Consider the following 27,136-nt stretch of genomic DNA (forward strand, 5'->3'; position numbering starts at 1 on the left):
AGACAGGCCCGCCACGGCGTGTCTGGCTTTGCACACAGAAGCAGCAAGAGGAGAGAGCAGAGGCGAGTGTCCCGTTCTGCCTGAATATTCTCAGCACTGTGGCTGAGATGTCCTGGTGCCCTCCCCTTTGGATCCCTCAGCTACCCCAGCGTATGGATTTCTTCACTCTGCCGGTCAAGGCAGGACGAGATGGCTAGCAGATATTCCAGCCAGAGCAGCACTTCAGGACGCTTGCCTTGCAGAGAGCTGGGGATAAATCACCACGTTCAGCTGTAAGACAGAGCGCAGACAGCATCGCTCGGCAAACGCCGCGGAGGAGCTCTCGTGGGACCAGGCTGCAGTGCATCCTGCTTGGCCGCGTACCAGGGAAGCTGCCAGCAGGCAGCAGAGGTTGCCTTTGTGGAGATGTGCGGATAAGATTCAAATTCAGGAACCTAATGAAGGACTTGAAGCAGGCAAATGGAAACAAGGCTTAGGCTCTGCCTGTCTGAGTCCCTGGGTATGAAGCAGAGGAACCGTGCCACTGGCAGCCCACTGCTTCCCCTGGATGGACTGTCAGGGCTCTGAGGGCACTTCATTGCTCCCACGAGCCTCACCTGGGGCTCCTGCAGCCCTCTGCCCAGGTTCCCAGAGCTCCAGGTAAGCCTTGGCCTTTGGCCCCAGACTGGCCAAACCCCCGGTCACAGGGTCCTGTCAGCGTTCAGCCCTCACCCTCTCACAGCCGCTTGGGCATTGCTGTGAACTTGCCTCAGTTTCCCCATCTTTGCCACCAATCACCCTGTGTCACCTCATGGCTTAGCTGTCCAGCATCGGGATCCCCAGGCCAGTTTCCCCCCACCTTTAGTAACTCCTCGCCAACAGTGGCAAGGGCCCAGCACCCCACAACAAGGACTGGAAGCCAATCTGCTTCCGTCCCTTGCTGTCCCCACTCTTCCTACAGCGTCTCTGCAAATTTCTGCCGCCCTCTAAACTCCAATTTTGAGCCTTTTCCTTGCTAGAGGCCCCCTCTGCCTCCAAGCTCTCCTTCCACAGTTCTCAAGTCAAGGCCCCTCTCCCAAGAGACGCCCAAAGGCATCCCCACAGGGCAGCTGCAGTCCCGCACAGCCCCAAACATGGGCACGCTGGTTCAAAGAGAAGGAAATAAAAGATAACACAGAAACATTCCAAGTAATTTTAATTTTCAGCTGGCTGAAAAGGAGCCGCTATGCAGCACCGCACATTGCCACGTTATTTTTAAGACCTCAGGTGCCCTTTGGGTTAAGAAAGGTTGAGAAGCGCTGCTCCGGTTAGCGGTGGGAGACACCCCGGGGTCTCTGGGCAAGCTTGACCGTGCTCGGCGCATCGAGAGGGCTGCCCAGCACAGAGCTGGCCATGCTCGCTCTCTACACATGCATGAGCATGCATATCAACACATTAATTTTATAGACAAAATGTAAATTTATCGAATTATTGATAGTGTGTTGCATTTATTATGAAGTCATACTGTCAGCAGGAGCCCTAGGGGACCCCCATACCGCACATATCCCATCCTATGCAAAATTTTCCCCCAAAACACTCTCGTTCTGCCTAGACTTGAGCTCCTTTACTGCCCTTTGCCACCACTGCTCAGCCAGGGCCCAGGGGCTCAGCACCCTGCAGCCCTGCAAAGCCCCTGCAGCAGCAGCATGACCTGGAAAGGGCTCTTAAATGTGAGGAGGGGGCCCTTAAATGTGAGGATGAGGCTCTTAAATGTGAGGAGGGGGCTCTTAAAGGCAAGGAGGGAGTTCTTAAAGGCAAGGAGGGGGGCATTAAATTCCAGGAGGGGGCTGTACGCCATCCTGCGGTGTGCGGCCAGGGGAGGGCTGTGCTGCCAGGCACCTGTTCCACCTCAGTGCCACCCTCAGCGCTGGGTTCTGTCACCACAGAGCCCACGAAGAGAGCCCACCGCACGTGAAACGAGTGTAAAACAACCACAGAATCACAGAATAACGCTCTAAGAGCCGCCCGCCTAGCACCCAGCGGGGCACCGCAGCCCCCAGCCCCCGCTTGCTGACTGAGGGGCCGGCGGGCGGCCGCCATCTTGGGGGGCACCCTCGGGGCTGTGGGCGGGCGGGAGCGGGCACCGTGGGCTGCCCGGGGGGCCGGCGAGGAGCCGGTGCTGACGGGGATGCTCCCCCCGGGCGCTGAGGGGAGTGCGGCGGGGCGGCGGGGGCACAGTGACGGGGCGGGGAGGCGGCGGAGGCAGGCGGAGGAGGACGACCCCGCCGCCACCGCACCGCCGGGCCCCTCGGCTCGGCTCCGCAGCCCTGAGGGGAGCCCCCCGCAGCGCCCGGCCGGTGGGCGGGCGGATAGGCGGACGGACAGGCGGCGGAACCAATGGCGGCGCTCCGCCCGCCCCCTTAGCCGGCGTTGGACCAATAGGGAGGCGCGGGGCGGGGCCAGGCGGGCCGCGCGGCGGGCGGGCGGCGGGCGGGCGGCAGTCGGCGCCGAGGCGCGGTGCGGTGCGGGTCGCGCCGGGTGGCTCCGCTCCGCTTCCCCTGCGCTTTCCTTTCCCCCCCCCCCCTTACCCCGGGCAGCGCCGCGGCCGCCGCTCTCCCCCCGGTCCCTTATGGAAGAGATGGAAGAGGAGCTGAAATGCCCGGTGTGCGGCTCCTTCTACCGCGAGCCCATCATCCTGCCCTGCTCGCACAACCTGTGCCAGGCGTGCGCCCGCAACATCCTGGTGCAGACGCCGGAGTCGGAGTCCCCGCAGAGCCGCCGCGCCTCGGGCTCGGCCGCCTCCGACTACGACTACCTGGACCTGGACAAGATGAGCCTCTACAGCGAGGCCGACAGCGGCTACGGCTCCTACGGCGGCTTCGCCAGCGCGCCCACCACCCCTTGCCAGAAGTCCCCCAACGGCGTCCGCGTCTTCCCCCCGGCCGCCCCGCCGCCGCCGCCCGCAGCCCTGGCCCCGCCGCCGCCGCCCCGCAGCGCCTGCCTGACGTGCCCGCAGTGCCACCGCAGCCTGGGCCTGGACGAGCGTGGCCTGCGAGGTTTCCCCCGCAACCGCCTTCTGGAGGCCGTCATCGACCGCTACCAGCAAGGGCGGGCGGCCGCGCTGCGCTGCCAGCTGTGCGAGAAGGCGCCCAAGGAGGCGGCCGTCATGTGCGAGCAGTGCGACGTCTTCTACTGCGAGCCCTGCCGCCTGCGCTGCCACCCGCCGCGGGGCCCGCTGGCCAAGCATCGCCTGGTGCCGCCGGCGCAAGGCCGGGTGAGCCGGCGCCTCAGCCCCCGCAAGATCTCCACCTGCACGGACCACGAGCTGGAGAACCACAGCATGTACTGCGTGCAGTGCAAGAGCCCCGTCTGCTACCAGTGCCTGGAGGAGGGCAAGCACTCCAGCCACGAGGTCAAGGCGCTGGGCGCCATGTGGAAGCTGCACAAGGTGAGCCCGGGGCTGCCTCGCCTCCGACGTGGCACCGGGACGAGCCCTGCGTTGGGGGGGGGGTCTCCACATATACTGGGGTCACCATCCCGCCGTGGTTGGGGTCATCGTCCCCCCCGTGCCATCCATCCACCCGTGCCGGCACCCTCACCCTGCTGCTTTTGGTGGCCTCGCGCAGAGGAGGGCAGGAGATGCTCCCCAAAGCGCGCGGCGATGCCCACCGGGGCTGGCAGGGGTGCGGAGCTGGGAAGGCAGGCGGGAAGGATGCTGCCGGCAGGAGGGAGGCGTGAAATCTCGCCGGAGGAGGATGGGATGCGGTGCGGGGCTGCCGAGGAAGGGCTGCCTGCCTCCTCCTGCACACTGAGTCATCGGCAGGAGGAGGAGGAGGAGGAGGAGGAGGAGGGCCGGCAGCAGGGAGAGGTGCCTGTCCCTGCATGCTGATCAGCTGCGCTGGAGCGCGCTCGCTTCCACACGCGTCCTCGCTGGAGGAGAGGGTCCCAGCGCGGGAGGTGGGGACGCAGCCAACGCTGGCTCAGCGCCACCCGGTCCTCCCTCGCCTCCCGCCCTGCTCGCAGCACTAACCTCAGCTCACCTCCCTGGGGGAGCGGGGACGGAGGGGACGGGGACGTGGGTGGACAGGGCGCGAGGGGATGTGCTGCACTCCTCGGGCGAACACCGACACGATCCCCCCCTGCTCCAGCAGATGGGTGCCGGCAGGGGGAGGAGGCGGGGGACCCCGTGGCGAGGAGTCGGGGAGAGGTGGGGACGTGCGTGACCCTGCTGAAAGGGGCTGGGGGATCCCCCTCCGGGAGCACATCTGCGTTGTGCTTCGGCTTCTGGCTCCCTGGGGGATGCAAGCGGCTGGGCTGCGGCTCCCTGACGTCTGCGGGGTCCGTGGGTGCTTGGCACCGTGCTGCTTGAGAGGGAAGGCTGGAGCGGAGGGAGGAAGGGTACGGCGGTGCCTGTTGCTGCTGGAAGCAGCTTGTCCTGGCCCCGTTTTCCTGGGAGCGTGGGGCCTCTTCTCCCCCAGCACGGTAGCTGTCAGACGCCGCGAGCATCTTGCCCGCTAGGAAACCCAGCGCGTGCTCGCCGCGTTAAAATCCCGGCGCCAGCTCTCCCGCGGGAACAGCCCGTTCTCCGGCGCCTGGCCCAGCGAAGGATGAAGGGCTTGGGGCTGTGCCGGCACGCAGCGGGACGGGAGCCGGCTCTGGCGCTCAGCGGTGGTCTTAAACAAGAGGAGTCTCACGGGCGCCGGGCCTTTTCGTAAGGCTTTGGCTGCAGCGCTGTGCTCCCGCTGGCCCGACGCCTTCCTGCTTTGATTTGGGTCCAGCGAGGCACTGAGATGCGCACGTGGGCGTCCGGGCAGCGTGGCGTGCGCCCAGGTACTTCAGGTTCTGTCCCTGCGGTCTTTAGGGTGGCACGTTCATGGGCGAGCGGTTAGCTTTTGTTTCGAGGTGCCTTTTCGTGGGGGCTGAATCGATGTGGTGTTTCACTGATGCAGCCGACAGGCCCAGAAGTGCCGTGTTACTTGAGCCGACGGTTTCCGTGCGATTTCCTTGGTCGTCTCGAAAATTGGAGAGCTAAGGTGAGTCTGCGTTTCGGCAGCCTGTGTGCCTTCCTGGATGTGGCAGGGCAGGGATTTCCTGCCATTTCACGGTGGTAGGGGAGGGAAAGAAGTCGGCTGAAGTTAAACACGGCAGCGTTGTGTAATTGAAGGAATGATTTCACCGCCAGAGCTCAGGGGTGCTCCGAGGGGCTGCGTAACAAAACCAAGGGCTTTGGACGGGTCAGGCTTTATGGACCTGGTGGGGACCAAGGCACCAGGACCACCGAACCACGCGGATCGGTTTGGGACCTGGTTGGAACCAAGGCACCTGCAGACTGGAGGTGGCGAGCCTCCTGCAAAACCGCCTCTGTGTCGCTCTGCGGGGAGGACAGGCCTCTGGCGGCAAGACAAACTCACCAAGAAGGAGACTGCCCCTCTTCGCCTCGTCCTTTCGCTGAGGTGAGTGGCTGTAAGGAGCGCTGCAGCTCGTAGGAGAGGGCAGAGGGGCCGGCTCCTGCCTTCTCTCCTGTGATTACCACGCTGCTCTGCGCTAAATAATCTTCGCGGTGCGTCTGTGCTCGTAATTCCCGACCTGAGAAGAATCTGCGATTCTCGCCGGAGTCTGCGATGCCCTGAGGGTGCTTTGATGAACAGTTGCTGCTGAAAGCTGTGTTCGTGCATCGCTACCTGCCCTGCCCGGCCCTGGGCACTGCTGCTAAGTGCGGTGTGCTCTGCCTCGGGATGGACACCAAAGGGGTTCCGCACATCTCTTTGGGAACGGCTCCGTTTTTTTGCTTTCCTCTGATAGAGAGCTGATGGCGTGGTTCTTGCAGATGGTGGTTTCAGGATAATCAGTGCTGAGATGCGGTAAAGCGTAATTCAGGGAGCTAGGGTTCCTAAGCCGGGCACAGGTCGCAGGGAATCCTCGCTTTTCCTGTCGTCCTGCCAGGACAGCTGTCGGGAGAGGGGGGAATATTCAGAGAGGGATGAGAGGGGAGCGGGGCTTTGATCTGAATTGGCCTGGTTTGGTACATACGTTGCAGCGGTCGGATTTCACCCTGACGAGATGTAGTGCCGCTTGTCATGTCAAAGGCAGAAACACAAGATGGAGCTGGATCGTGCATTCGCTGCACATTCGAGGCCCTCTTGCTAGAGCTCGCTAACGGTGGTGTCTATAAATATATATTTATTTATTTCAGACAAACTGAAGGGTTACGGTTGCGGGTTTCCGTTCCAGAGGTTCGTGGGGCTCAGCCTCTTTTCTTCACCAGCACCTTTCCCGTTCCTTTGCCTTAAACCAGGGCCGTTTTCTCTTTTACCTCGATGCTAAAAGTGGAGCGGGTGAGGTGCCTGCCCGGAACCGTCTTGCAGCGAAGCAGGAACAGGCCCTGACGCCGGCAGAAGGTGCACGGTGCCCTCGGTTTTACTTTCAGCCAGGATTTTCCAGACCGGGATGAGTTTACCCGGGCTGCAAACACAGACTGTCCTCAGACTGCAAGTCCCCGTGGCAGCTCCGCGCAGGTTGCTGTAGAGACCAGCCTGTAAACTGAAGGTAGCCCCCTGCTGAGCCAGCTGCAGTGACCGTTAGCGGTCAGAAGCTAATTAGCAGCAGCTAATTAGCCTCGGCTCCTCCAGACTGCCACTGGCCCAGGTGGGGCGCAGGGGAAACTCCTTTACGAGTCAGAAATCCCATGGGCTCTGACTGCGTTGCACGTCTGGGGCACACCAGGGGCTGGGAACACGCTGCCCGTGCCTGTTAGTTTCTGCCTGGGGGCAGAAGGAACATTTCGGGGGGCTGATTTCTTGCGGCGCTGCTGCGGGGCCCACGGGAATTCCTGCAGCCTGTGGGGAAACCCCCGGGAGCTGCTGCCGCACAAAGGCCTGTTTGCTTTTGCAAAATATTTGCTGCTAAAACAGAAGCGGCGAGGATCCTTAACCTCCTCCCGTTGCGCTTTCCCAAGCCTGGCTGCGAGGGCCCTGCCAAATCCCAGCACCTTTGCCCTGTCGGCTGCCGCCTGCAGTGCGGGGTGTCTCCTTCCTTCCCCGGGAACGCCAGGCAGCCCCCCCAGGGCGTTTTCCTGGGGGTGCCGAGCAGGCTGAGGTGCTTGGAAGCCACAAAAAGCAAGGGACGGCGCCGAGGTCAGTGGATTTACACCAGCTCCGTGTGTCCTGCAGGCGATGCTGCCTTCTTGTATTAGCATTTATTTAGAAAAGAGCCTTCTGTCGGGCCACCCTTCCCTCTGCACTTACCTCGGTTAACGGAGTAAGGAGCATCCAAGAATAGCCCATTAATCACAGGTAATGTGGGACGGCAAGTTCTGCAGCATGTTCTTGGAGCTAATGCGGCATCCCCTGGATGCCAGGAGGCATCCGCTTAGGTCTGTGCAGCTGAAAATGGGCCCAGGGCTGTCTTGGAGTGCGTGTAAATCGCTGCGGCGCCATCAGCTCCAGCGGGAAGCCCTAAAATACAGGGACTCGAGAGGGCAACGCTGTGCTGCGCCATCCAAATGTTCCTGTGCCCTGGATATCTCAACCCTTTCCCATTCTTTCCGCATGGAGGTACGTTGGATTTTTAATTCTGGCCACTTCACAAATGAAGGATCCCGAGAACTTGGTCATTTTGGCTGAGCTTATAGCGGTGGGAGTCAGGAGCGCCTCAGGGGAGACGAGTGAAAATCCAGCAGTGAGAAATGAGCCCATGGACTAATTCTTGTCTTTTTCTCCCGGAAATGTCAACAGGTGGCAGTGTGTCATCCGGGGAGTCTCCTGACACTGCATCCGTAGCTGGGAAACCAGGAGAATTAGTAAGCATTAAGAACAAACACTGCTCCTGGTGTAAAGTAAATGATACGAGAGTGAGAAAAAGGCATTGCTGTTTGTTTACCGGCGTTGCAAGCTGTGCCAGCAGCCAGCGCTGCAGCTAACAGCGGTGCGGGGTGGATCTTGGTCAGAAGCACATTCTCCAGAGGCTTTTGCTGCTGCTCTCTGCTTTGCTGCTTTCTGCCGTCCTAAATAAAGCGCCCCAAAGTTCAGGTTTTTACAGTGAAAACCTTGCTTGGTGTCTCTTGTTAGAACCTGGTCTGTGGGTGAACACAATCCCATCGTGCTTCTTCACAATGATAAGTGTTTTTTTTTTTTAACAACTCATATTTGGTTAAGGAATTAAAAAATGTTTATTAGAGGATCTGAGGAGGCTTGTAGCGTGCTTTCTAGAGAGCCAGCACATAGCACTTGGAGATATTTTCATTGTCTTTCCTAAAGGCTGAAGAAATGTCCCGCATCACCTGATTGTATGATTCACGTACTTATTCGTCTAAAGCAGACCAATTTTGATTTGCCCATGGTCTCCCTGGCTATATCAACGGGTAATTAAAAATTAAAAGGTAGATCACTGCATCTCCTGCTCTGTTTGTCTCGGGGAAGGCACTCTGCGTGGCCGGGTATGCGTTGCGCCTTCACTATCTGAATTGTTAAATTAGCTTCTAAGTAAGCCAGCTCACTCCGTGCCCATTCAGATCGTCCTGCTGGGATGGATGGGATAAATGGCTATTTAGAGGAAGCCAAACAAAGCCAGCGGTGTCAATCCCTGGTGAACCTAGCTCAGGTCACCTACGAGAAGGATGGCAGAGGGTGGCGTGCTGCAAGTCCGCTCCCTGTGAAGGGGGTGAAGCGTCCGACCAAGGCTCCGGACGAAAGGCTCTCAAGTTCTAAAGGACGGTTCCAGCTGTACCAAAAAGGCAGCAGGTTGGTAAGCCAGTGCTCTGGGACCTCTAGTGTGAGGCGGCTTACAGAACAAGGGTCCCTGCTGAGATTTGGCCTCGTGGTCCTGGCCAAATAACTCATGAGGCTCCCTGGTCTGTCCTTCTTCCCTAACCTGGACTCCTCTGTCTTGTCCAAAGCTGCCTCTTACACATGCACGTTCAGCACAGCCCCTCTCCTCCAGCCCAGCAGCCTGGTCGTCCTCTAACGCAGGTGAATATCCAGGCACCTTTTCTGTTTTCTGTAATATTCCGAGAGCTTTGCACAAAGCAGAGGGCACGACAGCTGTGATGAAATCCCTCCGAGGCCGTAAGGGGAGCTGCAGCCTCCCTCCCCGGGAGAGCACGTGCGTTGTGCTTAGTGTGGGATGGAAGTCGCAGGGATTGCAGGGCACGGCTAAATGCTTTCGTGAGCTGGGGCGTCGGAAATGGCGAACTGCTGAGAGCCCTTCGCGTGCAAACGGCATCGGGTCAGCTCCATGCAGCGTGAGAGCCGGCATTGTCCTTGGCTCGGGGTGACAAATGTCACCCCGTTTCCTTGGGGCAGGGCTCTCCCTTTGTCAGGGTGCAAAGTGGCAGCGTAAAACAAGCCTTGACCTTCATGGCAGAGCCAGCACGGGTCCAGGCTTGCTGTCTGGGGAAGCAAAGTGCCTTTGACTGTCCCCACGTGTGTCGTGTTGGTGCTCCTTTGTGGTTCCTCCGCCTGCCCCTTACGCTGCCTTCCATCACAGCCAGCCCTTCGCGAGGGCCTTGTCCAGGAGGAGCGGCGGTGGCTCAGCTCGTGCAGCTCAGGCATGGCCAAGTTGTCCTCTTCCCATCCTGTAGCAGCACTTTTTCCACCCCAACATCAAATTCCCTGGAGATGAGGACCTGACCGGGTCTGTGCCACAGCCAGCCGCGGCTCCGTGACTCAGAGCTAGCGCCTCGATGCAGTTCCTCATCTGTGAGATTATTTCTCGCCTCCCCTGGAGCCCAGCAGCAACAACTCGTTACTGACTAAGAAATCCCATACTCCCAAAGAGCTTTGCTTGGAGTCCTTTTAAATTTTTCCCCTCGGGCTGATGGGCAGGACGGAGGGGAGCCGAGCGCTGCCCCTTCTTCCCCCCCGCCCTGCGGGTGGTGGAGCACAGAATCACAGAATCGTCTAGGTTGGAAGAGACCTCCAAGATCACCGAGTCCAACCTCTGCCCTAACACTAACAAGCCCTCCACTAAACCATATCGCTAAGCTCTACATCTAAACGTCTCTTAAAGACCTCCAGGGATGGTGACTCCACCACCTCCCTGGGCAGCCCATCCCAGTGCCTAACAACCCTTTCGGTAAAGAAATTCTTCCTAACATCCAACCTAAAACTCCCCTGGTGCAACTTCAGCCCATTCCCCCTCGTCCTGTCACCAGGCACGTGGGAGAACAGACCAACCCCCAGCTCTCTACAGCCTCCTTTAAGGTACCTGTAGGGTGCGATAAGGTCACCCCTGAGCCTCCTCTTCTCCAAGCTAAACAAGCCCAGCTCCCTCAGCCGCTCCTCATAAGACGTGTTCTCCAGACCCCTCACCAGCTTGGTCGCCCTTCTCTGGACTCGCTCGAGCACGTCCATGTCCTTCTTGTAGCGAGGGGCCCAAAACTGAACACAGTACTCGAGGTGCGGCCTCACCAGAGCCGAGTACAGGGGGACAATCACCTCCCTACACCTGCTGGCCACACTGCTTCTTATGCAGGCCAGGATGCCGTTGGCCTTCTTGGCCACCTGAGCACACTGCTGGCTCATATTCAGCCGACTATCCACCAATACTCCCAGGTCCTTCTCGGCCAGGCAGCTTTCCAGCCACTCATCTCCCAGCCTGTAGCTCTGCTTGGGGTTGTTGCGCCCCACGTGCAGGACCCGGCACTTGGCCTTGTTGAACTTCATGCAGTTGACCTCAGCCCATCGCTCCAGCCTATCCAGATCCTCCTGCAGAGCCTTCCTGCCCTCGAGCAGATCGACACACGCACTTAGCTTGGTGTCATCTGCAAACTTACTGAGGGTGCACTCGATCCCCTCATCCAGCTCATCGATAAAGATATTAAAGAGGACCGGCCCCAGCACTGAGCCCTGGGGGACCCCACTAGTGACCAGAAATGCTGGCGCGGAGCCTGGGGAGGCGAAGTGCCTCGTGCTGGGCTCCGGGAGCTGCCGACCAGGGGACCGGTGGGTCGATCCACCCGTGGCTCTCTTGCTCTCCCGTTGAGGGGTGAAGGACAGGCTGCAGCAGCTCGGGGGGGCCCCTACTCGCTTCTCGAGCCAGCTCGGCCCCACGGGCGCACGCTAAAGACTAAAATCTGGCTTGAACCATGCTTGCGATTGAGCTGGAGTCGTTTTGGGGTTCAGGTGGGTCGGTGGGCTCCAGTATGCTGTGACAACCAGTGCGGGCAGGTTTGGCTTGGAAACAACCCCATTTCTGCTCAGGCACAAGACATTTCTTCAACTATAGCACGGTTCTCAGTGCACAGCGAGTGAGGGCACAGTGAAGTGCAGCAGGAGGGGGACAAGCCGTGTCCTCTCGGTGGTCTCCTGAGATTATGCGAGCAGGTTGTCCGAGGGAACAGTGTCAGAGCTCACGGAGCTGTTCGTCTGCTGCCTCAGCTGGCGTTTAGCTCGTGCTTCCCGGGTTTGACCTCAAGAGTTGCGCAGCTCCCCGGGTGCTGGTGGCTGCTTGGTGCAGCTTCACCTGTGAGCAGACGGTGTCGGGGAGCGACATCTGGCTGCTCTCGGGCTGTCTGAAGGTGCTGGGCATGAAGTACGGAGACGGGACGCTTTTACGGTGCTGCCGCAGCTCCTGGGACGGCTTGCAGCTCTGCAGAGGCACGGTGGATATGGTCGAATGCCGTCGAGTGCCGTGGTTTGTTCCAGCTCTGCTCTGTGTGCCGCAATTTGTATTTTAACTTTAATTGCAAGCCACGATGTCCACAGGCAACTCCTGCTTTTGGGTGCCTCGAACTTGCTACGCCTTTATTAACTCTTACGTGAATTTCTCCAAGTGCCTCGTGCTCACACCCTGAGAACCACTTTAAGTGGCTTCTTTAAAGTTTTAAGGCAGTCAAAAGTGCCCGTTTTGTCTGAAATTTGTCCCCTGAGTGGGTCTAGAGGATGCTGCTAGCATCAGTCGGTGCTGTCGGCAGCGCGCCGCTGAGTGCTTCATCATCCCCCCGTCCACAAGGGTTCCTCGGCGCTTGGTTCCTTTCCAGTTAATTGGCGGAGGCTCCCTGCTACAGAGAGTAATTATACTGTCAAATGAAAGGCAAGGTGCTAGCCAGAAAATCGGCCGTTGGAGCTCGGATTTAATCGGGAAGCCGGCACGGGGAGGATGGGTGGCGGCGTTTGTCCTCCCCCAGCACGTGGCCCGGAGCTTTCCGGCAGAGATCACCAGAGCTGCCCGAAGGCAGCGGGATTTACGCACAGCCGCCTGCAGGTGGGTGAGCTGGTCGTGGAACAGTCCCCTTCTAGTGAACGTGGTTTTCATCACCTCGTGCCTTATAAAGAGTAAAACGAGGGTAATTTAAAAAGAAGGCGCACGAGCAGAGGTTATATTCGTGCAGCCGCCCCGTGCTGAACTGTTCAGAAGCAGCCGGGCAGGGGCTGTGCTTCGTGGTGCCTTCCCTCCAAAGGCCCTTTCCCGAACCTGACAAACCGTCCGCTTTACTTGAACGTGCCCCGAAATGCGTTCCCTTTACTAAATACAAGGAAGCTTGTGGGCCCAACGTGGTCACCCGGCGCTGAGCGCCGCGGAGCCGTGCCGACTCGGGCTGCCCGGCTCTCTGCTCTCATCCACCACCTACCGATGACGGTGCCTGCCGGGGGTACAGAGCAGAGCTACGCGCCTAATGACCGCCTCTGTGAAAAGCTTTTAACCTCAGCAAAATGTTTACGGGATCAATATTTATGATGTCGCAGCCGTTTGGTTTAAACAGACGGTTTGCTTGGCTTGGCGGTCTCCGAGTGGATTTGCGGCTGCAGTCGGAAGGAGCCCGGAGATGTGAGTGGTAGTGCAGAGGTGGGATGGGTGGGTAATTTAGGGACGTATCTGCTTCCTTCCTTCGTGCAGCCATCCCTGCTGTTGGGAGTAACCGTGGTGGCTCGAAGCGATGGACTCCTTCAGCGTAAGGCTGGGGGAATTTGGCTCTGGAGATGTACCTGCGGCCGGCAGGTGATTTATAGAACAGCCTGAAGGCAGTAAGCTGTTACGTACCGTTTTGCACGTGCATAAATACATCGATCTACCTTCCCGTTCCTGGGAATGCCTGATTCATCTATGAATATCTGATTCATCCGATTCATCAGACGGCCGATGCATGGATGGATGTTTTCGGTGTGTGCTCGGTAACAGCCGGAGCCTGCAGCTGAGCACCAGCAGCACCGCTGCCCTCGACGGGGCAGGATGCGGGCGCTCTGTTCCCAGGGGATGCCACGACCTGCACGTGATGGGCAGAGGAAGAGCGGCCGGGCGGGAGGAGAAGGGCCCCTTTGTCCTGCTTGGAGGCGGTTTTGGCCCCGGCTCGGCACAGCCGCTGCACGTGCGCCCTGCAGCAAGCCCCGGGGTCATTTCCCAGCGGTTTCCAGCGAGCGAGCTCAGCTGGGAGAGGCCGGGTCAGACCCGAGCTCCTTCTCTGCACGTGTGAAACCCGGGGGTCACAGCGGGGCCACCCGGGCTGATGCTTGGGAGCTAATTAAGAGTCAGGGCTAATGAGCTCAGGCAGAGCGCTGGGCTAATCCCGCTAGGCTGGCTCTGTTCAGCCGCATCCGCAGGGTGGGCGGCGCAGCTCAGACACCTGCAGGAGTCTCTGCATCCTCTTCTGCACCCCGCGAGCCTGCCTGATGAAACCGATGCTGGTCACAGCACCGTGAGCACTTCCACACTCCGTGAAGCCCCTCCGCTTCGTGTACAGGTGCTGCTCGACTGCGCCGTGTCCTGAGCAGGGGCTCCTTGCTGTGCATTAAGCAGCAGGAGGAGTGAAACTCAGCCGAGGTTCCCCTCTGCTGCCGCTCGTCCACGGAGCCCAGCAGCGGGGAGAAGAAAGAGCATTTCAGCGAGCTGCTCCCGGCCCTGCCAGCACGCCGTGCTGTGTTTGCTCTCCGCACCCAGCAGACCCTCTCCCATTCTCTTTAAAGTTTGTTTTCGCCGCGACAGAGCTGAGAACCGGAGAAGAGCTCCCGAGACGCCGAGCGCCGTCCCTGCGAGCTGGCCAGCGTGGTGCTGCGTTTGAAGCCGAGCTTATAAATATTAGCAAAGCACCTCCTTCCCGAGAGTTTTAAACCCTCTGAGGGTTTGTTGGAAGTTACTTTCCTCTGAATTACACCGTGACTTAAGAAGAGCTCTTCAGCCCAGTGAGAAGAGTGGGGCTCTTTGCCCACTTTGCGAGTTGAGTGGTCTCTGCCTGTCAAAACACGTGGCACAGGGTCTCCATAGACCCTTTTAAATACAGATTTGTTGTAAAAGAGGTGTCAAATTTATCACTTCCTAACGTGTTTGTACATTTATGGTGTAAAAACGTTTTATTTTGTTGGAAGTGAAGTGCTGCAAAGCCTCGTGTGCCCTTCGGGATGCTGCCTGCTGATCCCGTCTGCGGCCCCTGCCTTAAAAGTGGAGCTGACCACTTGGTGTGCCCCCTGCGAGCTAAACCCCTCTCATTCCCTCCGTCCCCGCTCATATTTAAATTATGAGAGTTTCTGCATTTTTTCCTCCACCTCGACAGCCGTCACATTAAAATACATTCCCACTGGTTAGTTTCTTTGCAACAGGAGGGACAGAGACCGAGGTGATGGGCTGCTATTTTCGTGGTCTCTACTGACCAGGAGGTGCTGTGCATCCCCCGTCTGGTCCTTGGGCTCCTCAGGGCACTGGGTGCCTCGCCCCCATGCCAGCTGCTAAGGGCTTAAATGATTTCCTATCCCACATTTTACCTGCTCATGTTTGTAACAGAAGAAGGGAGCAGAGCCTCCTGCGAGGCGGTCTGCCACTGCTGGAGGTAAAGGAGACCTGCCTTCTGCTCCCCGGCACGACCAGGATGGAAGCTGGAGGTAGATGTGTCCGGGCCTTCAAAGGGGCCATCGTCAGCTGGAAGAAATCCTGGGCATGGTGAGCACGTTGCCACGGTCTTGTGGACTGTGGGCTTGCTTGTCCTCCCTGAGACTTGCCTCCCTCTCTTGCTGCTGCCCTCCTTCTCCTGCCTTTCCCATCTTTCCCCCTCCTCCATCTGCCTGTGCCAAGTTCCCTCTCCCTGGGGCTCTGGTGGTCTCGGCCCCTTTGCAGTCCGGCGCCTGTCCTTGCTCCTTTCTTTAAGGTCTTGGGAGCACTTCTTTCTTTCCTTTAAAAAAAAAACAAAACACAAAACTATTACTGGAGTAAACGTGAATTATTCCCCCCTCCTGTCCCTTGGTACTCCCTGGGTTCTCCACTTCTTCATAAATACTCCTGAATGATTCAGCGGGTCCATTAACTGCTCTCCTCGTGGCACCGAGATGAATTGCTCGGCCCCAGCGATTCGGGTAGCCTTCAGCGCTGAGCCGCGGGTCCCCTCGCCTCCTTGCTCGCTGTAGGCATGCTGACAAGTCCTTCGTTACTTCCTAATTAGCTGTTTGTCCTTTCTTATTAAAGAATAATTTTTTAAAGGCACGCGTTAGCCCAGCTCCTCGCAAATTATTGATTTATTATTCTCCCGTTGTTATTAATGGGTCTACGATCTTCTCATAATCCATCCGGTCTGGTTGGGACGTCCCGGTAGCGATATCCCCCTCCCCTGCCCACCTCCATCGTAGTTTCACGCCGCCTTTGAAGGCTTTTGTCACCTGTGCCACCCTGATTTCCACTGAAAATCTTAGCGGGGCTCCCGGGAGGCCACTTGAAACACGTCCCCCACGCACAAGGGAGCGGGCTTTCCACGGAGCTCCTTCCCACATCGTATCAAGCTGAAAACCTCGGAGGTTTTAAACCTTCGCGAAATTCAGAGCGAAGCCCAGAGGCCGATCGATCCACGTGCGTCGTGACGTCCCGCCTCCCGCTGCTGCTGGGGCTGCCTGGTAGCAGCAACCGTATCAAAAGCAGAGAGCATCAAATTAGGAATAATTAGCTGATGTTCTGCCGCCAGCGGAGTCTTGTCTGCCAGCGAGTGCCGGTAAGGCAGCGACGTCCCGGCGTTGGTGCTGTCTGTGCCGAGCGGGCTGGCCGGCAAATGGGGTGGGTTGGGTGAATGAGGGGGACTCGGTAAATGGGGTGGGCTCATCTCATGGGGCTGGTGGCAAACCCCAGCCCACTGCTCTCCTTCCTGGCCGTGAGGGACAGCCCAGGAGAGCTGCTAGACCCCCTCGGCTCCCCCGCGCCGCGTTCGGCTGCTGGCGCTGGGCTGCTCGTTACGCAGAGCGGCTCCGGGGATTTAACCAGGCCTCCAGCGTTAAACGCGAGCTTTAAAGCACTAGCCAAGGGCTACGTTTAGAAAAAAAAAATGAATAAAGAACCCGCATCCTCCTAAAAATGTCGGAGAAGCAAGGGGGGTTGCTGCGTCCTCTACGGACAGGCAACAGTGGGGTGTCCGCCAGGAGACGGTACCCCGTGGGTCATTGGTCACGGCACGGCTGATCAAAGACCTCGGAGGAGCGTACGAGAAACTCTCCAAAAGAGGGTCCTGGCGGTAGGAGAGATTCACCCCTGATCTCCTGAAGAGAGGCAGGGGGGTGCCCCCCGGGAGCACAGGGGGTTGGTGCCCTCCACAGCCCGCGAAGTTGTTCAGCCCGGCACCGGTGCGGCTGGAGGACGGTGCCAGCGCTCCTAGCACGCGGGGAGAGCAGCCGGGGGTGACCGTGGGGCTGGAGGGGAAAAAAGGAAAGAACCGGAGGCTCCAACGGAGGGGTTGGAGGGGGGAATTGTGAGGATGGCCTTCAAGGTTACTGCAGGCAGTCGCAGGCTTTGCATTTTCATGAGCACGACAAGGCATTTGCCCTTGAGTTGTAGTGGGTGGAAGCGCAGTTACGTTTCCCCTTCTGCCACAGTAGGTTTTGTGATTAGGAATTTGGCCATAATAGCCAGTAGAAGTGCTAGTGGCACCAAATACCACCTCCTTCAGCGGGTATTAGCCGGTATCACACCGGGGAATGTTAAACTGGGAAAGGCAGCCCGAGGCTGAGCGCCTTTCGTCTTGGGACAGCGATGGAAGGGACCAGCTGGGGGCTGCAGCCCTCCAGTGCTGATGTGGTTCACTTCAATGCGTGCCAGCCTGCCTTCTGCAAGGTGGCTAAGAGCAAATATCCAGAAGGAGCCCTCACAGAAAGTGCAGGATCTCGTAGCTGGGTGGGACTTCGCGTGGGCCAAGGTAAGATTTGGGTGGGAGAGAGCTCTGCCCTGGTCTGCACCAACAGGAGATGATAGCCGTGGGCTTGCCAAGCTGCTCCTCTGTGGTAGAGCAGGGCTTGGGCTCCAGGCCCGCAGACAACACGTCAGGACCACCCTGAGCTCACCCCATAGCTGCCCCACCACGGGGGACCTCGTGGCCAGCACCAGCAGTGGTGCCGAGTCGCTCGCGCCAGCCCCAGCGGATGAGTTTTCTCACCCCAGCCCTACAGGAGCAGCGGCTGCCGGCCGATCGCCACCCTGGGATGCGCCTTCCTGCCCCGGTGGGTCCTGCCCCGATGCGGTTTGCATTTCTAGGCGATTAAATGTCAAAGCAAAGTCAGGATGCTGGCTGGCCGTCAAGCCTATTTCCGGCCGCACCGGGCTGCAGCACGCAGATGGTTATAAAAGGCTACGGGGCGAGACAAAAGGGTGGCCAACGCACCAAGTGCGGGAGGAGGAATCACCCCATGGGGCTCGCAGCCTGCTTTCTCAGACGCCCCTGTGTTTGGGGAAGGGTTGGTAAAAGTCACTGTTTGTGCAGTTAATCGGGTTTAAATTTAACTCCGGCGTAATCAGATTGAAAGACTTAATGCAATAATGGGATGGCAGAGCTGGGGTGCGAGGAGCCGTGCAGGGAGGCTGAGTGGGGAGGGGATAATTGGGCTGGAGGCAAGCGGGGCGTGATTTTAAGGCAGCGAGAGTAAGGTCTGTGGTGGGCACCTTCCTGGGCACGGGGCTGTGTGGGGACACGTGGCAGGGTGCCTGGGGGGCGCTCGGTGCTTGCAGCCACACTCCTGCACTAGCTGCAACCCCAAAAACTGGGTGTGCTGATCTCCTGGCAGCTTAGACTGCAGGCGGGTGGTCTCGTCCTGTTTGCACGCTTGTGCGCCCGCAGCGCCTTCATTTTGTGTGTGGAACAGGCCCTTGGGACCATAACCGGAGCCTTTGCATACGTGTTTTTCCGTGCAGTGTGGAGGAAAACAGGTAGGGTTTGTCCGGTGGGATTTACCCTACCGTTGGCAGGGACATCTTTAATTTCTTTGCATAAGAAGCAGCAGCAGCAGTTCGTGCCGTTCCCACCTAGCCAGACCCAAACCTGCCCCGACCACAAGTGTTTCAGAGCTCCTCGGCCTTTCCTGGCAGCCCTTCCCCTAGTGCCCGTTTGTTCTGCTTAAGTAAGAGCATTTCACAGCTCGGTCCCCTGGTGTCACCAGCAGCTCATCCCATCGCACACCCGTTCTCGAGCCCCTTCGGGCACGGGGTGGCCGAGCTGGAGACGTGGCCACCGTGTCCCAGCGGTCGGGTGACAGCCAGCACCGGGGGAGGCTGCGTGTGGGGCTGTCCCGGAGCTCGGGGGACGCAGCGAGGGCCCCACACCGCTCCCCTGGGTCTGGGAAGCAGGAATCCAGGGCTTGGAGGCTTGCTGAGAGCCAAGGGAAAACGCCACGAGGAGCAGAGACCTGGGCAGGGACCAGCTGCTGCGGAGATTAGCTGCCGAGCAGCCTTCTCAGGAAATGCAGTGTCTGGCTTTATTAACTGCCTTCTCTCTAATTAAGGCTGTGCATTGGGTTTATTACTCTTTAAAACAATAGCAATGCTATTTCAGTGATTGCCTGGGATGTGGGGGATCTCGCTCGATGAGACACTTCCTCCTGACCTGCAGAGTCCTCCTCCAGGAGCTGAGCCCTGCTTTCCAAGGCCGATTCTAACTAGATGGGCTGAGTGTTATTACTCTCGATATTTTCGGTGCGCTGGCTGCCCCAGCAACTGTGCCCCAGACGGGTGGATAACTCCGTCAATAAACCATCTTTCTGTTTCCCTCCTGGATGCTCACTCGGGGCTGGTTTTGCACTGGGAGAGCTCCGAAGGGAAACAGCATCCAGCAGCAGCTCCGGGTAAGGTGCGCCGCACTTGCTGGGGCACCGGGACGCCAATTTCTGCGGTTTCCCTTCAGCACAGGCTTGTGTTTTTTTCCTAGCAGCCCGTCTGCGAGTTGTCCTGCCCTTTATCATCCTTAGGAGAGGGAAATCTGTCGACGAGGCCCGAATCTGCCTTTTCCCCAGGCAGCTCGGGTGGCGCTCGGGGTATGCCAGCTCGGTGTGTCGGTACCCATGCCCTCGGACCTGCCCTGACCGATTTCAGGCCATTTTCTCTGCCACCTGGGCTCAGCCCCAGTCTGCTCATCTCACGCACGAGGCCACGGTGCATCTCCGGTGACACGGCCCAAACGGCGTGGAGCTGCACCCAGGCCAATTAGCTGGGCGTGCTAACGAGGCTGATGGGCCGTGCTGGGTGGTGCTGTGCCCCCCGACGCCGCTGCGTGGCCGGAGCGGTGAGCAGTTGGGGCGCTCTCTCCTCGTCTGTGGTTCTCCTCTCTCGGCACGAGGGCACGGGGAGCTCTCCGCAGCCTGGATCCGCGCCCATCTCCTCTCTCGTTTCCGGACCCCTCCAGCTGGGTTCAGCTCCAGATGAACCCAGCTACCCAGCAGAGGATGGATCTCCTCCCGGCTCCTGCAGAGGGGAGCCTCGGCGGAGTTTTTGCGCTGATTCTGCCCGCAGAAGACATCCCTGGCGAGGAACCAGACCGCCTGCTCGGGGACGTGTCCAAAAGCACTGGTCCAGGGGAGCTGCGGGCACCTCCACCCGCTGAGGACACAGCCTGGGGATGCTGAACTGTGCCTTGCAGGGGAGGGGAAGGAGCCCGGAGAAATCGCCCACCGGCTGCGGGGTCGTCCTCCGCCTCTCGCCAGCCTCATTCGTCTCCGGGAACACGCCGGGGGCTGGACCCAGCCATCGTCAGGGCCGTGCTCCTCCAGAGGTGCCTCAGCGCCGGCGTGAAGGGGAGCCTCGTCTCCCCTGCTTCGGGAGGGACCTGCTTGCCCCAGGATCTGCCCCCATCGGCCTGCAGCAGCTGGCCCTTTTTTTAAATTGCTTCCCACCCTGGCTGCGTACCCGCGGGCAGGCAGCAGGCCCCTGTTTTTCTCAGCACCCCTATAAAGGAGCTGGCGTCTCCCCCTGTGATTTCAAAGGGCTGCGCCTTAGGTTTTGCCGGTGAGAAGCTGAGGTGGTTCGGTGCTGAGCGCTAACGAAGGAGAACAGGAATTAATTGGGCAGCATCACAGGGCTGTTGCTAACACCTTGCTGCTCGCATTTCTTCTCCCTAAAAACCCAAGCAAGCGCTGCGTCCTGTGTCGAAGCGAGGAGAGCATCTTCAGCACATGCGCGCCGCAAGGAGCAGTCCCCACCGCTCCCGACTGCCCCTGCCGTCGTTTATTTGTCGTGTGGGCCATGCTGTGTCCCCGCCGCGGCCGTGTCCCCAGCACGGGTCGTGTTACCCCCGTGCCCTACCTGAGTGCCCCCCGGCCACAACGCCCCCCCTTACTCCGTGCCTCCAGGTCAGCGGCCCCGTGAGCCGCAGGTGTCCTGCCGTGCCCCGCTGCCGTCGGTCCCTCTCTGCAGCCCCTCTCTTGCCTTGCCTTATTTTCATTATTAATATTACAATATAAATATTTTAATATTTTAACATTTTTAAAATATTTTTTCATTATTAAACATATAATAATTTATATTACATATTGTCCTGGTTTCAGTTAGGGTATATTTGGTTAGGATCTATTATAATTGATTTTTTATATTCTAAAGGATATTATATATTCTAATTGATATTATATGTATATTTTATGACGTCCTGGCAGTCCTGCGAGCCGGGAAGCATCGGGTTGGACTGCGCCCACGGGTGGGCAGCTCGGCGGGGTGCTGTGCTGCCCCAGGGGGAAGGGGCAGCATGCTGCCCGCCGCCCCACAGCCCACGCACCAGCTCGGCTCCGTCCCCAGTGCTGCTCCCGGCGGGGCTCTGCAGGCCCCAGCTATTCTCCAGCCCTTTCGGCGTGACGATTAAGCGCATTAAAATCCATGAAAAGAGAATAATTGCTGTTTTTCCCCTATTACTTCCAGCAGCGTGCCCGGTGCTGGCTGGGGTACAGCTCCAGGGGCCGGCGAGCAAAGGGCAGCAGGTGGCTTCCCGAACACCAAAAAAATCCTTCCAGAGGGGAGCCTGGGGCTGAGCCCAGCCGGCCCCAATCCCTCTGCCGTGCGTGCAGGGCTCCGGGCGGGAGCTGCAGCCCTCAGCCAGGCAGGGAGCCGGGCTGCGCAGCTCACCCTGCCGCTGTGGACGGGCTGATGGATGTCTCGGCATCCCTGACACCAGCCGAAATTTTTTTTAGAAACCCGGCGTTGCCCGCGGCGAGGTCTGCGGGGAGGCAGAGCGCCGCCGCGTGTGCTCCCCGGAGCAGGGAACCCCGGGGCTGCTATGAAAGGGTCTCAGCAAGGTCATTGTGCTTGGGAAGAATATATCCTTGTCTTGTTTCCAGGCTGGAGCCTTTCAATCGCTTCTGCCCGCTGAGGAAATACACTGCCCTAGTGTGCGCCTGAACAAAGCCAGCGGCCGGGGCCATCTGTGCACACAATTCCTGCTCGGCGCTGCGACGCCCATGCCTGCTCTGCTGTTCTTTTCTCAACGCTATCAAAAAAAAAAAAAAATCAGCGGTTTTAACCAAATTTTAGCGGGTGGCCGGCAGCGGCCTGGCTTTGGGGCTTGGCATGGGGCTTCGCCCCCTGCCTCGTGCCCCCCCCAGCTCGAGGGAGGGCTGCAGCCAGCCGGCTGCCTGGCGGGCAGAGGGCTCCTGAGGATTTTTTGCCGGCTGAATTCTGCCCTGCCTCCGTCCTCACCCGGTGCACAGCTCCTGCAGTGTTGCTGCACGGCGACAGGGGGAAAGGAGAGTCAGGAGGGGGCCGCGGGGGGAAAATTCCCTGTGCGCACTACGCAGTCTGTGTCCTGCTCTTTGTGGGCATTGGGAGCCTTCAGCCTTTTTTTTTTTAATGAAAAAGCCATAACGAAAAAGCAGCTGGAGGAGCCGTCGGTAAAGCTGAACGGCCTCTCCGTGGTCTCAAGCAGAAAGACTTGATTGCCTGGTCCCCCCTAGGAGGTCCCACCAGGGTCTTGGATTCATTCCAGCGGGTGTAGCGGCATCTCTGCCTCTTCCCGAGATGCAGGGGGGGGGGGGTGCCCTGTGCAGGCCCTGGCATTAATTCCTGTGTCAGCTGCCCCAGCGATAATCGGCTTTGCAGATCCCCAGACCCTGCCCCGCACGTGCGGAGCATCATCTGCTTGGCAGCCCCCAGCTGCGGCAGCAGGAGCGGCCGGGCCCCCGCGGGCTCTGTGAGCATTTCGTCTTCTGGGGGGGCGGACCAGGGAGCAGGCCCTGATCTCGGGCCAGCTTTCAGGGCCCTTTGCTGCCTGATTGCCCTCCGAAGACACCGGAGGATTGCGGTGGGCTGCAACAAAAGTGCCCACACACGGACAGGGGCAGCGGGGACACGGGGACGCGGCCGGGGGCTCGCAGGCAGCGAGGAGCAGCGATGCTGCGTCAGCCCCGGGACGGCCCCGGCGGGAACGAGAGGGTAGCAGATGGGAAAAGGAGGGACGAGGAGGGGACGAGGGCAGGATTTTCCTGCCGTCTGTCCCTGCTGGGACCAGGAAGGAGCCCCCCCGGCGTGGATCTGCCATCGCAGGGCCCCGCAGCCCCTGGTCCTCCGCTGAGGCAGCGCCGAGTCCCGGCTCCCGTGGCTGCGGTGGAAAGCCAACCGATTGTTAGCGGTTTAGCTTCATTGGTTTTCTGACCGAATGCGAGTTTTAATTAAACATCCCGCTTTAATTAGCCAGGCATGGCGGACGCTAAGCTTGCCTCGAGATTCAAGGCTGCAGGTCCCGTGCTTTAATGAAAAGAAGGAGGCAGACGACTGCACCCCCGGCGTCTGCGACAGCTCCTCATCCTTCCGGGGGGGCAGGCAGAAGAGCTGGGAGCAGTACCTCGTCTTTTCCTGGCTCGTTGCTCTCCTCTTCTCCCTCCTGATGAAGGAACACCCCGCTGCCCCCATCTCCTGGCGGCCGGGGGCTCGTCCCAGCAGAGAAAGCGGCCGCGATGGCTGGAAGGAGAGGAGGAGCAGGGTCTGGTTGCTACACGTGGGATCAGAGCGGGTCCTGGGCTCTCAGCGTACGCCAGGAGTTATTTGGGGTGAGTTTTCTCTCCTGGGGTGGCAGCAGTTATCTGGAGCCTCCAGGTGAACCCGGATCACCTCCACCGACGGCAGCTGGGTTGTACAGGAGGAGAACCAGACCGGCTCCTTCCGAGGGATGCTGAGGAGGTGAAAATGGTGCTTTCCTGCCGTTTTTGTGGCTGCAGGGAGCCTGCTCAGCCCTAGGGAGCCCGCGGCTCGCTGCACCCCACTGCACTCATCCGTGCTTTGGGACCGGGGAGCCAAAGGCTGGCAGAAATCCCGTTGTGAGCCGTGCCTGGGAAGGAGGGCTGCAGAGCCATTAGTGCGCACAGAAAGGGGACGGATTCTCTCCCGAGCGCTTCGGGGACAGAGATTGAAGCGCTTAACTCCCATTAATGCTAATGTGAGCTACTGAGGTCTCCTCTTGCTGCTTTGAAACAAGAGCATCAGCAACGGAGGGCTGCGTTCTGGGAAGAACAAATGCGCTTGTTTTTAGGACTGCGCTAGGTGACGTTTTTCTGCATTTCATACTCATTAATTCCCTGCCTGTGCTGGCCGGGGTGAGGCTCTGCTCCTGCACATGCAAGCAGGCTGTCACCCCGTGCCGCGGAGGATTTGGGTCTCCATCCACCTTCCCGGCCCTGCTGGCAGACACCGGTCCCAGGGCAGGCTTCGGGGCCCCGGGAAACCCCAAGAAGCCCGGGAGGTTTTGCCTGATGGTTCCTTTCCACGTGAAGATGCAAAGATCATCATTTCAGCATTTCCCCGGGAGGGGAAAACCTCTCCAGCAGGTCAGAAACCTTCCTGGCTTCTTGCTGCCTGCAGGAGGGCAGGCTCCAGGCTGCCAGGCTGGGGGCGGCAGCAGGGTTGCAGCCCCTCTGCTGCCCTGCCAGAGCATCCCCCAGCCCATCTCTCCAGCCCCAGTCCTTCAAGACCTCAGCGTGAGCCTTCATCGCCCCCAGCCACACTCATCCGTCTCTCCCTTGCTCCCTCTGTGGGTTCCTGCAAGCTGCCTCCTTGTTTTCTTGCGGAAAACCTCTGCCCCTTGCGCGCAGCGGTGAAATCCTCCTCCAAAGCGACAGGCTGCGTTAAAGCTTGGGTGTGCTCCAAGGGGAATGGCTTTCCAGGAAGGTACCTGGAGGATTTACGGCCCCAATCAGGCCGTTTAATTTCTCTCCACGGCCCCCGATTTACAAACAGGATAACAGAAGACAGAAGGACTTGTTTTCCCTGCGTCCCGCGGCTGTGAATCACATCGTCGCCGCGCCTGCGGCGCTGCGCTGCACACATCCAGGCCTGCCTGCGAGCCCCCGCGCGCGTTCCCATACACGCCGCGTCGTCACAGGGCATTAATTAACATGGTTTAATGGGCTAACCACGACGGCTCGCGGCTCCGAGCCCCCAGATGGGCGCGTCCCCAGCAGGGATGCAGCGCGATGTTTGCTGGGGATGCCCGGCAGCCTGGGGCTGCACAGGCTGAGCGCTCGCCCTGCCGGGGAGCCGTGCACGTGGGAGGCATTTGGGGACGCAGCAAGAGCTCGGGAGGGAGCCCGCAGGCGGTGGACCATCTGCTTCTCCCACTTGCTGGGAAACGTGCACGGCTGGAGGGTTGTGGTGGCTCTGCTCCCACCCAGAGAGCTTTCCTAGGGGGCTGCGATGGGACACCCCGCTCCCCGCTGCAGGAGCCCAGGGACACGGGAGGGAGCTACGGTGGTATCCAGGGAGCAGGGGGGTCCCGGGGACACGAGAAGGAGCTGGGAGGAGCACGGAGAGTGGTAGGGAGGAAGATAAAAGGCCAGAGGACACCAGCACCTGCAGTCCGTGCTGCTCGTGGAGGAGCTTTTCAGGTTTTGAGCCTACCCAGGAGGCAGGACGTCGCCCGGGCTGCTGGCACCCCCGGGGAAGGTGCTCGCAACAGTCCCCGTGGCCCTGCACGTCTGCCTTTGCCTCCTCAAAACAGAGCCCGGCCTCTGGCGGACGGGGCCGAGGTCTCTGCGCTGTGAAAGCTGCTTCATTTGGTGACCTACCCGTGGGCAGCGCAGAGCTCGCGTTAAATTTTAAGGGCACATTTAAAACGGTTGCCCGTTAGGAGAGCCTCAAAGAGTTATGCTGAGATAAAGATCCCCCCTTTTTTTTTTTTTCTGAAACGTATGTTGATATTAAAAAACGGCTTTCTGAAGGCTCTGTGAAAGGAGGAAAAAAAACAAAAAAAAACCACACCGCGCTGCAGTTTTAATGAGGAGCTTGTAAACCTCCCAAACTCCCGCTGCTTTCCTGTATTAGCTGCCTGCTGTACCGAGGAACAGAGCCCTGCGGTGCTCGGCCCCCAGCAAAGCACCGTGCCAGGCTGTTCCCTAAACCTGGCAGGGCTGGAGCTGTGCACGGGGGGGGAGACGTGAGCTCAGGCCAGGAGCATGGGGATTTTTGCGGGGTTTTGTCGGGGAGGGGACGGGATCTCGCTGGGGTTTGTCCCCGCAGGGAGCAGCAGTGGCAGTGCCGCTCCTGCAGCCCTTGAGTCGGGGCGAGGAGCCAGGCAGGCTGCTGAGCTGACTTAGCAATCCCATTTTTATTAGAGATGCATTCGCTGATTAGCTCCGCATCCTAATGACTCGGTGCACGATAAATGACCGAGGAAGCGCAGAAATCGCTCGGGTTATATTAACATCTCCGGGGGAGGCAGCGGCAAGGTCGTTTTCTGGGCCACTGAACGCCTGCCCCTCGCTGCTCCCCGCTCCCTTCGACAGCCATCCCATCCCACCTCCTCCCTCTGCCCCTGCCACATCCCCAGGAGCACAACGGCGTGACCACGGAGCGTTAGGTTTTGGAGATCTGGGGACATCTCCGCCCTAAAGCCCGCGTGCTGTTTGCGGCCCCCAGAACGCGAAATCTCTCCGAGAGGTAACTTACCACGGGCGCTTTGCCCAGCTCCTGAAATGATAACTTGGTGAAATCACAGCAAGAGGGAGCTGAGTGAATGTTTGCAAGGACGAAGATGGAAAGCCCGTGGCGTTAGCGTTATGTCGCTGCGTTACGCCACTCAGCAGCGGCTGGGGCAGGCAGCGACGTGCCCTCACGCTGGCAGAGGCAGGGGCAGGCAGGACCCCGTTTGACCTTGGTTCCCGTGGGGATTGGGTTATTTTCGGGCTGATTCGGGTGGCCTTTTGCCCATCATCCTCAGCACAGAGGTCAGAGCCTGCAGGATTTCTGGTGCCTGGCTCCCCAGCGAGCACGGACCCGGAGGGGGCAGCGGGTGGCTCGCCTGGAGATGGCTGTGGCGTGTCCGTGACCACCTCTGGAGCAGGGGGACACCAGGTCTGTGCCTCCCAAAGCCAGGGCCTCTGAGATGATGGCTAACCCTCCTTTTCCCCTTCCCACTCCCAGGGCAGCAGGGGCAGAAGGACACCTCCGAAGGCTGCGCGCCCCTGGAAGGCGGCGCTGGGACGGCACTCGGTGCCCAGCCCAAACGGCACGCACGTCGGCTGCTCCAGCACAAGGACGAGGCCAGGAGATGGAAATGACCCTGCTCTTTCTTCCCCCTGCAGAGCCAGCTTTCCCAGGCCCTGAACGGGCTGTCAGACAGAGCCAAGGAGGCAAAAGAGTTCCTGGTCCAGCTCCGCAACATGGTGCAGCAAATCCAGGTACCGTGTCTGCCGGTGGAGGAGCAGCCTTTCTGGGGATCTTCTGCCCCATCTCCCCACCTTGGTTTGTGGGGGTCCTCTCCCAAAGGGGCCCACCGTCAGCACCCGCCTCTTTACGTAGCAGCCCCCTGCAGCCTTCCCAAAAACTGCTCCTCCCAAAGCCGTCTGTGTCGTGGAGTGAGCAGCAGTGACCCCGTCTCTGCCATACCCAGGTCTGAGGCCAGGGTAGGATGGACCAAACCTGTTCCTCACCTGCCCCTACTCCATTTGCCACGAGGCAGAGGTGTAAGCACTCCGTACGCTAACACTACAGATTGGTGTGTTGCAGAGCCATGGCTGTACATATAAAAATGGCCTTTGCCACATCGTAA

At 59.5% G+C, this 27,136-nt stretch overlaps 1 protein-coding gene across 26 annotated transcripts in view; it reads left to right on the plus strand.

Moving 5' to 3' along the window:
* Window positions 1–2,456: 2,456 nt before the first annotated feature.
* Window positions 2,457–27,136, plus strand: part of TRIM9 (tripartite motif containing 9) — a 45,329-nt gene continuing 20,649 nt past the window's right edge. For 19 of the 26 annotated variants that reach the window (XR_014585115.1, XR_014585116.1, XR_014585117.1 and 16 more), the window contains exons 1-2: window positions 2,463–3,406; window positions 26,670–26,765. Coding sequence is in view for 20 of the 26 variants with exons in the window: in XM_083838377.1 (XP_083694503.1) it covers window positions 2,588–3,406; window positions 26,670–26,765 (915 nt within the window). In the remaining 6 variants the exon portion in view is untranslated. Of the gene's footprint in view, window positions 3,407–26,669; window positions 26,766–27,136 lie in introns of all 26 variants that reach the window. The other 7 variants (XR_014585112.1, XM_083838381.1, XR_014585113.1 and 4 more) reach the window with 5 other exon arrangements.

The sequence above is a fragment of the Anser anser genome (genome assembly GCF_964211835.1).
Source record: "Anser anser genome assembly, chromosome: 5".
In the NCBI taxonomy this organism is placed as follows: Eukaryota; Metazoa; Chordata; class Aves; order Anseriformes; family Anatidae; genus Anser; species Anser anser.